The sequence below is a fragment of the Patella vulgata genome, chromosome 5, assembly GCF_932274485.2.
Source record: "Patella vulgata chromosome 5, xgPatVulg1.2, whole genome shotgun sequence".
Taxonomy (NCBI): Eukaryota; Metazoa; Mollusca; class Gastropoda; family Patellidae; genus Patella; species Patella vulgata.
The window spans coordinates 5,399,126-5,411,154 of NC_065883.2; the positions used below are offsets into that span (position 1 = coordinate 5,399,126).

The following is a 12,029-nucleotide window of genomic DNA, read 5'->3' on the forward strand; positions in this document are numbered from 1 at the left end:
AGGCCTTGTGATACAGCGCGCATGTGCCAACCATTCGACCATCCACCCCCCCCACCTGGGTCAGAATAAAGTAATTGGTATGCTTGATAACGACCAATGAAATCCTGTGAAAACTTGTGTGAATGTTATCCATATATCGTAATCTATTTTTAAACTATAGCAAAAACAACCAGTCCTTTATCTAAATCTTACATAATGCATCTTTAATTTGTTCACATTAATTTCTAACCCCCATTAATTTGTTCACATTAATTTCTAGCTCAAACTTATTTCTAACCCACATTAATTTTTTGCTCACAAATTTCATTCTCACATTAATTCAATTCTTTAAACAGGCATTATGTAAGCGCTAAATCCGCCTATTGCAGGTCTTTCTTTAGGCTTTAAATGTTAAATAAATTATTAATTAGACATTTATTAACTTGACAAGACCATAAACATCTGTCGAGGCTAAGACGGTGGTTACGATCAATGTACACATCTTGTCAACACTACAACCATTGATAACTTAATAAAATATTTTGAATGAAATATTCAATATATTCATTTTCCATTATCTGTTTTTGAAATGTTATAGCGAGAACGCCAGCTCTTTATCTAAATCTTACATCATGTCCCTTTAAATTCTACCTAACATTAATTTTTTAATCACTTTAATTTCTTTTCTCATATCAATTCAATATCTTAATTTCTTTCTCACATAAATTTCTACCTCACATTAATTTCTTGCCCACGCTGATTTCTTGTTCATAGGAGCTACTATGCCCAAGTGAGTAAAACATTGGCTCACTAGACTGTCTTCATTAGCCCAGTTGGAGCAGACAGTAGGACGTTAAACCCCATTTCATTTTATATCTTGCTCACACTTATTACTTTCTTTTCTAATATTTCCGGTGTGATTTCCCTTTGTCAGTGATGCAGGACGGAGGACCTAGTCGTTTGGATGGGATGAAAAACCAAGGACCCGTGTACATATTAGCGTGCACGTAAAAGATCCCTTGGCAGTTGGAATTCGATATAAGAGTAGGCCGTAGCGCCGCTGCCCGGGCAAAATTTCCCTCATAGCACTCTGTATGGTGTATGCCCGTCTTCATTAGCCCAGTTTAGGAGCAGAACAGTAGGACGTTAAACCCCATTTCATTTCATTTCATTCTTTCTAATATAAAAATTTTCACCTGTAAACACCATTTCATTTCATTTCTTGCTCACGCTTATTTCTTTCTTTCTAGTATAAAATTTTTTACCTGTAAACGCCAGTTTCAGGAATAGTCCAGATTTGAACTCCATCTTCAACTTGAACACTTATATTCCGTGAACTTTGTTTATATTCTGCATTACATAATTTTTGACTCGGTCCCTTCTGACCCACAGCACCACAAGTTGAGAAAAAAAAATCTGGAAAAACAAAAGACCATAAATGAGTCAAAACATCTTGATAAGGTGTAAAATATCATTTATTATTGACCAATACAAATAAATGACTAAAAAACATTACAAATAGAAACATTACTCATTACAAATGGAAACATTACTCAAATACATACACATTACAAATATAAACATTACTCAAATTACAATACATAATAATAATGATAACTATATTTCCTGACCCCCAAAAATAATAATGATATCTATATTCCCTAACCCCCAACAATAATCATTTTGAGTTGAATTACAGCCCCCAATTCTACCAAATAATTTCAACTGGAAACTTGAAGAAGGTGGATATTAAAGATTAAATGTGTGCTTTTAGCACTACAAAATCTCTTGCAATATTGTGATAGTTGAATCTCTAATAGGAATATCAATTCAAACTACAATATTGTTACAGTTGAATCTCTGATAGGAATATCAATCGAATACTACAATATTGTTACACAGTCATAATCTCCAATAGAAATATCAATTCTAACTACAATATTGTTACAGTTGAATTTTTAATATCAGCACAAACTACAATATTGTGCAAGTGTTTATCTCTAATAGAAATATAAGTCCGAAAATGGTTCAATTCCATTCAGTATTTAGAAAGATATGACGAATTGAAGTTTCATCGATCTATGCTGCTCGCGACATAATAGTAATACGACAGTCGCCAGCTTTATTTTATGTGAACCAAATTGATGGGCCTTTTTGAAATCCAATTGAATTTAGCGTTGATATTTTGATTTTCTTTTCTTAATTAAATTTTAAAGAATCAACCAAAGTATATATTAACATGTATGAAGTTGAGAGAAATTTGATATTTTTTGAAATATGTAAAGCACTCATTGTTATGAAAGATCTCCATTGACTACCACTCCGTCAAAGTATCAATTTTCAAATACTGTCTATTAAAGAATTATTTAATCAAATATACAACTGATTGAATACGGTTCTAGCTGTGTTTGTGTCCAACTTTACCATGTGTACTAAATAATGTTCTCTGTTTTTCTGTTTATGTCTTTTTTAAGGATTAATGTGTTGTGATTGTTTTAATTTTATATTAGATGTACTTATGTAAAATGCTCTAGAGCAGCTTGCCGAGTTGAAATGTTGACACTATATAAATTAAACATACATTATGCAAGAGCTAAATCTCCCTATTTCAGGTCTTTCTTTAGGTTTGGAATGTTATATAAAATTTTAATTAGACATTAATTAACTTATCCAGACCATAATCAACTCTAGATGTCATTGCTAGCCTGCGATATTTACTGGATTATGATCCCATTTGCTGCTTGACTTTCATTCATGATTTAATCATGAAATGGATAATTGAGACTATGTTTTTTATCATAATGATGATCGAGGCTAGGCCAAAAATTCAATCGCTAAATTCTTGGTTCAGAGTGGATCAATTTGACTGACATTTTCAGCAAATTCCCTTTACATTATCTAGTTTTAACTATTATAGTGAGAACTGCCAGCTTTTTATCTAATCTCCCATAATGTATCTTTAATTATTATTATTATTATTATTTTAAGTAAGTCAGTTTCACTGCCAGTCAATACTGATAAATATAATAATGTTAATGCTCTTGTCAGCCATCGCTAACTAAAATTTGTTAAAAAATCTCTTCTCAGACCGCCTTATCTATCTCTGTGTAAACATTTCACAAGATTTTCATATTTTTGAGAAATTAATTACTTAGATATGAACAGACGACATTATGAAAAAAAATAATTGTGGAATGGACTAAGTAGGCATTCACTTTGGCATTCAATAACAAATTTGTGTAAATCATTTTATATACACTCAATTAATATGCGTTTTAAGGCCCATTTCCGTATTTTAACATTCTAAATAATAGAGCCATACACCCTTTTAAGAGAGAGAGAGAAATGGGGTTTAACGTCCACTCGACACAAACCAAGTCATTTCGGGACTAATAAATGGTTCAATTTTATTTCCATAATTCGCTTGCGCGTAGGGGTCTTTAGCAGTGGGAGGAAACCAGAGGACCCGGAGAAAACCCACTAGGTTGGACAAGCAACCCTACTCCTTGTCACGTACAATTGGCGAATCGAAACAACGCCAGTTGACTCAATGACAGACTTTATGATACAGTGCGCACATGCTAACCATTCAGCCCCTACTCCCTTTTAAGATGTAATCGTTAAATTTTATTATCACAATTAATGATTAACCTACCTTTCCCGGATTCATATTGAACAGATTCCACCGGCGACGAATTAAAAATTACAATAATCCAAGTCGCTATAAATTTAAACCAAAGCACATGAGTCCACTCCATTATTGCCTTGTCAGTAAGTTATTTATAAAATGTTTTTCCACCCGGATTCAAAACCCAGTTCAATTATAAACTCATAAAATATGTTTTCAATACACAAATTTTCACCTTAACACAGACAACTCTGTACAAACGAAAAAATATTTCTTTCATTTGCTGCCGTCACTCTCCTCTGTCACATTGAAAGAAAAAGATATTCTCAAATTATCTATGCTATATCATAACACAGTTCTACACCAACGCCACCATATTATTCAGTTCTATAGTTTTCACGAAATTTCAAAATAAAACTTGAAATGAAATTTATATTCTTTACACATAAACAACATTTTAGATGTTGCTATGAAAGTTATTCACTTATATCTATGTGTTACACTCATTTCAACAGAAAAATTCCCAATCTTTTAATTATGACAGTTTTCATAAAATCAAAATAAAACTTTAAATTAATTTGCTATACTTTAAATATAACCCACTGTATAGTTCTTGTCTTTAGTAAAGTTATTCATTAATTCTATCGTTAAACACATTTCAACAGAATAATTCCCATCCTTTTAATTATAACTGTTTTCATCAAATTAAAATCAAACCAAAACGTCAATAAATTAATTTGCTATACTTTAAATGTAAAACCACAGTATAGTTCTTGTCTTTAGTATAGTTATTCACTAATATTCTACTGTTATACACATTTTAACAGAAATATTCCCATTCTTTTAATTATACCAGTTTTCATAAAATTAAAATCATAAAATCAATCATAAAAGTAATCAATAAATTAATTTGCTATACTTTAAATGTAAAACCACAGTATAGTTCTTGTCTTTAGTAAAGTTATTCACTATAATATTCTACTGTCATACACATTTCAACAAAAATATTCCCATTCTTTTAATAAACTTTAAATTAATCTGCTATATTTTAAACATAAATCACAATATAGTTCTTGTAGCTAAAAAGGTTATTAACAAATATTATGTCACACGCATTTCAAAAGTAACATTTCAATTTTTTACCTCAAATTTTCAAACCCGAACATTAAGTTAAACTTGTATTGCTTGTATATACTGGTATTATATACTTGTTGTCGCTATGATAGCATATCTATAACTAACTGTTTAGTTCACCACTTGCACTACTACAAATGTGTTATTATTCGATAGATTTTATTAGCCTCGCCTACCAGACTTAGATTCATTGAATGTCAACAAGGCAATGAAATAATAGATGAATGATGATATATGTGAACAGACAAAAGTAATTATATACCACAAGGTTAAGGTAATGAGGTTTACTATGGCTGCAATTATGATGGAATAAAATAGGGTTTTATGTCCAACTGTTTTGCATCAAGTAGCTTTTGTGATCGACCTATTATTTACACTTGATCATTATCAAATTTGAATGATCAACTTTAAACTGGACACAAGTACAAATTAGATGATTTTTGGTGATTTTAAACGATTTTTACGAATTCTTAAACAATGGGTGTTCAATTTAAAAGTGTTTAATTTCTCGATCACTCTTAAAAAATAAACAACCCAATTTATTATTGATGAATAATGATTAATTTTTGGACAGTGGTCGGGAAATTAAATACTTGTAAATTTGACATTGATTATCAAAAGTACAAATTAGATGATTTTAAATGATTTTTTCGAGTTTTTAAACAAAGATTTGATATTTAACGAATGTGAAAGAATTGGACACTCATCAAAATTAATCAGTCAGCTTTAAAATGGACACAAGTACAGATTAAATGATTTGGGGTGATTTTAAATAATTCTTACAAATTTTTAAACAAAGATTTGATATTAAGGGAATATGACAGAAATTAGTGCTAGATACGCAAGATTAAATGATACCCAGGTTACAGTCATACAACCAATATACAAAAAGTTCTTCTTGATCCTTGGATAATTTTTTTTTATATAGGGGAGAGCGAGGCACAATGGGCATAATTTCTTTTTTTTAGTAAATTGACCAGAAGTGAAGTCCTACAGAGAATCAAACTATGTACTCAGTTGAAGCCAGTCATATGCTCGATTTAACAGTGCTGATAAAAAGTTAATAAATTGAAACCATTTTTATGTAGATAATTGTAAAACCAACATTTTTTTTGACTCAATGTGCCCGTAGCCAAGCAGTTTAACCAGCCTACCAAAAATTGACTATTGTGTCAAAAAAACGGTTAATGGCTGATAAATATTAATCAGCTTACATGAATTTATTGAATTTAGGAGGACAAATGTTGGCTGTAAAGGGGAATACCCCAGTGATGTCACAACTGAATTTTCCCAAAACAGTTAAAAATAACAAAGCCTGGCTTACTGTGCCCCGCTCTCCCCTATATATATCATAGCATTCTATTTAACTAATGTATCTCAACATTGCTTGATATCAAATGCATTATTTTGACTTCTGTCAAGATTGATCTAATTCCAAGAATTCTGTGATTGTCTGTTGCTATTTTTACACATTTCAACTATAAGTGGGCGAATAATAAATATATGACTGAATACATATATCAAACATCGCTGTCACATACAGCTATAAGTTTGTCTCAATTACCGGTTCGATAGAGACAGGCCCTTATTACACGTCTCGGTATAATATATCAAAAATTATATACCTGATAGTGTCAGTTGTTGGATTCACGATACAGTTAAAGATGGGTTCCTGCGTACAAACTGGGTGATTTAATGGTATATATGGACTAAAAACATATTCAAACTAATTAATTTGTCATAACTTTGCTTCAAATCCTTCTCAAACATTGTAATTGCGAAGGAATGTCCTGCTATAAAAATTCGATCAAACCAGGTCATCTTTACGTCACGTGACTTACCTCTCTTGGAAGTCAGAGGAGAATTCATTGCACACATAAGACAATGTTGTCTTTAATCGCTTACTATTTATTACAAATATCGAATCCTAATTAAATTATCTCAGAAAGTGTTGTACGTCTAACTCTTCATAAAGTTTATCAACTTGTACATCAAGCGCTCAATGTTCGCGTGTGACCTTTGACATCACGCGTGCAGAAATTCCTAATCGTCGGGCTGTTGATTAGGGAAACCTGTATACGCTCCATGAGTCTTTTTCGGGGAATCCAGTATTTTTCTAGTAAGATTGGATATCTCTACTTTCCATACATACCAAAATTACCATACTTTTATTGGAAATAACCACCCGATAAATACTTCTCTGGGAACCCATCTTTAAAGAAACAATATGTTCATCTATATTCATGCCATAATCAAATAATAAAATACTATATCATCGAACTCTTTGCTTTGAAAACATCACAAACTATTATTTAGATGCCCACATACTACCGGGAATACAAATCTCAGAGTTTATTTTCCGACCATTAAAATCTTGTGAATAGATCTCTAATGATCCACTACCGAGCACTATGTATTTGATTAAATAAAGGGAAAAACTTCCCACTCCATGCCAAAAGGCCGTAATTCATATTCTAAAGAGCTGGTCGTTCCTGTTATAATACTTCAAAAATGGCTAATAAAAAGTTTCATTCAAATTACTTTATTCTGAGCAAAGTTATTACTGTTTTAAGATGTAACCAAAACTGTTAATTATCGTAGTGACAGTACTTGATAACTGAGACTTCATTGACAGTACTTGACAACTGAGACTTCGTTTAAACAGTTTTTATTTCAAACTTATTGTACAATTTAAAAGCAAAAGAATAGAAATGAAATGAAATGGGGTTTAACGTCCTACTGAACAAACGAATAGGGTACTAACAACAAAACAAGCAGGCTAATATCCATTTGCTTCCTTGTGTATAATATATGTACAAATGATTATACATTTTATCGTTAAAATTTTAAAATCTTGCAGATGTTCAACCAAATTTAAATTCGAACACAAAAAAGAGAGAGAGAGAGAGAGAGAGAGAGAGAGTTTAACGAACTAGGTCATTTCAGGACTAACACATGGTTCAATTTAGCAGTGGGAGGCAACCGGAGGACCCGGAGACAACCTACCAGGTTGGACAGGCAACCCTATACTTCTTCTACTGTTACGTACAGCTGGGGAATCGAAACCACGCCAGTTGACTCAATGACAGACCTTATGATACAGCGCGGGCTTGCTAACCATTCGGCCATCCAATTAGGCAGATTTAGCTCTCGTAGATTGAAACTTTTAATATTTAGTTCCTTTTGGGACTAACATATGGTTTAATTTTATTTCAATAATTCGCTTGCGTGTAGGGATCTTTAGCAGTGGAAGGAAACCGGAGGACCCAGAGACAACCCACGAGATTGGACAGGTATTCCTACTCCTTGTAACATACAAGTGGGGAATGGAAACCACAAAACTTGAATCAATGACAGATCTTTTGATCCAATGCGCAGGCGTTAGCCATTCAGGGAATATAAATTAAATCTTATTGATTTGACAGACTTTCTTTTGAAATCTTCATCCCCCCTGGCAAGGAATTTTCCTCTCAATTAACACCGATGTTGCGATAATGGGTGTTTTGGGAGTTCATCTATATTCATGCCATAATCAAATAATAAAATACTATATCATCTAACTCTTTGCTTTGAAAACATCACAAACTATTATTTAGATGCCCACATACTACTGGGAATACAAATCCCAGAGTTTATTTTCCGACCATTAAAATCTTGTGAATAGATTTCTAATGATCCACTACCAAGTGCTATGTATTTGACTAAATAAAGGGAAAAACTTCCCACTCCATGCCAAAAGGCCGTAATTCATATTCTAAATATACAGGAAACAGGAAGAAGCTTTGGCTATCCTACGTCTTGCCTGCAATATCAATTTGGTGGAAGCAAACTTTAAAGAGAGAGAGAGAGAGAGAGAGAGAGAGAGAGGTTTAATGTCCACACTCGACACAAACTACAGTGGACTCTGTCATATCCAAATTCTGAATACTCCGGCACTCTGTGAAATCCGACATCATTTTCATGTCCCGATTTATTTCCTTATTATTTCAGCCAAAAAATCTTTGAGTAATACATACTCTGAATATTCCAAATTACGACATCAATCAGTCGTCCCGTCACATGATTTCCATTGAATTAACACTATATAATCCGGCCTTCAATCGGTGGGTGTGAAGCCACAAAAGATTAACAAGCAATCACCAATCAATTATTGGTGAGATAAAAACTCACTCACGTAGGTCTTTGTTAATTACTTTGATAATTTTATAATCTCTTGTAAGACAGTTGTGACAAATCCTCAAGAATATCCACGAATTTTCCCACGAATCATTCAGTCGTAAAAATATTCCTAGCACCTATTGGAAGCATTCGTTGCGCATGCCGATTGAACCTGAATACCTAAGTGTGTTCACCCTACGGATCTATCCGACCTGTGTGACGACGACCTGGACATAGAACAACAGATTATCAATGAACACGTGACACCAAAGACAAGTGTGCTATCAACTGAAGACGATGAAGAAGATAAATTAACGACAGATTTGACCTGTGTGACGACGACCTGGACATAGAACAACAGATTATCAATGAACACGTGACACCAAAGACAAGTGTGCTATCAACTGAAGACGATGAAGAAGATAAATTAACGACTGATTTGACCTATTCAAAATGCCTACGCATGTTAAATGAAATAAAAATTAATGTAATAGAATTTTGAATGTACAGAAAGGTTTATCATTTTTAAAGGGAATAACGTTCTGGGAATTCGAAGCTACATTTTCCGGTTTTCGAAGTTACAATAATACTTCCGGCTTTGAGAAAACTGAATATTCCGACATTATGCGTAATCCGACATATTGTAATGATCCCGTACGATGTCGGATTTGACAGAGTCCACTGTAGGTCATTTTGGGACTAACATATGGTTCAATTTTATTTCAATAACTCGCTTGTGCATAGGGGTCTGTAGCAGTGGGAGGCAACCAGAGGATCCAGAGAAAACCCATGAGAATGGACAGGTAACCCTAGTCCTTGTCACGTACAACTGGGGAATCAAAACCACGTCTCTTGACTCAATAACAGACCTAATGATACAGTGTACATGCGCTAACCATTTGGAGATTCAACCCCCCCCCCCCCCGACCTGGATAACACTGACAGGAAATTAATAACATCAATAAACTCTTCCTTTTATTTCTCCCTTATTTCAAAGTCATTGGTAGGGTGACCCACCATAAATAAATATCTCCAAATATCTCGACAATTACGCCACAATATTTATATATATACCAAGCCTTAAATCAGTTTCACACAATTAAAGTCACTAAATAAACGATCATGTTGTACTTAATAAGCTATGACCATTTAATGATCTATAAATAATAGACTGAAACTGGTTCCAAGTTTCGTCCATAACATCCAGACACTTTTGAGTAAAAATTAGGTTACGTGCCCTTGTTTTGAAATTCGTCTCGCTTAACCAGTGTACCAACCATTCTACGTCTGATTGACAGGTCGGGATAATCAAGACTACCTTTTTAAAAAAACATAACAGAAAGCTGGAACAAGAGATTGAATTTAGAAAAACGCACGTTAGCCGGCTCAACAATTGTTTTAAGAAGTTTGTAAAAGTAAAATGAAACTACTGCTAGTATCATGTTTCTGCTAACGAAAGTGATTCAGAGATATTATTTGTACTAAACCAAAAGATGCCGCTCTTAATGGTACAGTTAATGATAAAGCAATTTAAAAAATAAAACAAACGTAATTTCTAAATCTGCTGTAATAACCAAGAAGCTTAATTTTACTGCTATTCAAAATCGTCAACAATAAATTTTTTACGGCTGTAATAGTTGATAGATTTGTAGAGAATTGCACGTGCCATGACTATTTATAGTATCACACTGTTGGTCTCGACACAGCTAATGTGCACGCTTCAGTGGTAGTCTCGAACTATCAGCGGTGGACTGTATTTCTGTAGAGTGCATGGGTCACCCTATAATTGGATGTTCAGTTTCTTGACAGGTCTTTATGACAACCAATTTGATTAAAATACAAATCTATATTTCGTTTCGTTTTTTTTATAATTTCAATGGCCTCTACTACATGAAGATCTGACCGGTTGTTGTCGGAGGTCGCGTCAGGGATCATATGAACAGCCTTTGACCTATGATGTCATATTTTTTGATTAACCATTCAGTGTCATTGGTAGGCCTACCGGTATTCCGAAAAACAACTTTCGCTTTAATTTGTTTCCTATCTCTGCAAATGCCTACCCACAGACGACAAAAACCCAACACACAACATGCCATTATATTAGCTATTCCCTCACATCAACCAGAACGTGGGGTATTTAAAAACATTTTCTGATCCTGGTGGAGTTAGAACAGATAACGAGAAATTTTGCACCAAAAAAAACGGAAGAAAATTGGATCTGTGTTTTAATCAGCTTGTATAACAACTTCAGTGACTATCATGTCACCATCTTAAAAAGACAATAACACTCTTGCTGGCTTGACAGCTCCAGAAAATAAATAATAACCTTATTCTAAGTATTAGATGTTTATGTGTCCTACCTGTTGTGTAAATTATCCATTACATCCTATTTTACTTGTCCAGAGGGTTCAAAAAAATATTTTTAAATCCAAGTCACATTTGAAAAGGTTTACGTTAGGCTTTTCAAATCATTTAGTTGAATTTTTCCAATTTTTTAAATTAGGTGTGTTAAGATGAAATTTGTATCATCATTTAATTGGAATATTGTAAAATAGTACAATTTGTTGACTAGAATAAAGATTGGGACATATTATTTAGTTACAACAAGAGTGGTATTGAGCCTTTAAACTTGTCCTCGCGATCTAAATGGTTACAGTTATAGAGGATACTTTTGGTTAAGACTTTCTTAATCATATTCCGGTAAGTGTATTTGAGAATGATAATATTGTCTGAGTAAATTAGTTATTTCATATATTATTTTTTTCAATCTGATTAAAACACAGATCTTATTTCGTTTCGTTTTTTATAGTTCAAACATTCGTTTTACTTGTCTTCACAACACTAGGATCTGGAAGAGTTGTTCTATGACAGGCGTTCTAGTTGATGTGAGGAATTAGCCTATGAAACTGTCTGTTATGGCGAGTTCTTGGCGTGCTCTGCACGGAACTGTAGGTAAACCACTAGAAACGTCAACTCTGATTGATTAATCAATGTCTGACATCATAGGGTCAAAAGCCACTCGTATGACACCTGACTCAACCTCCCCATATATTATTAGCTGGCAATGTGTTGAAATTGGTGTAAAATCTAGAGAGTAGATTATGATGATTTATATAACGTTTGAGGTCAA

General features: G+C 33.3%; 1 protein-coding gene across 1 annotated transcript in view; it reads right to left on the reverse strand.

The window, feature by feature from the left end:
- Positions 1-12,029, reverse strand: part of LOC126821634 (leukocyte tyrosine kinase receptor) — a 165,002-nt gene that overhangs the window by 18,742 nt on the left and 134,231 nt on the right. Inside the window, exon 11 of the mRNA XM_056100891.1 lies at positions 1,245-1,395. Coding sequence (XP_055956866.1) covers positions 1,245-1,395 — 151 coding nt within the window. The remainder of the gene's footprint in view (positions 1-1,244; positions 1,396-12,029) is intronic.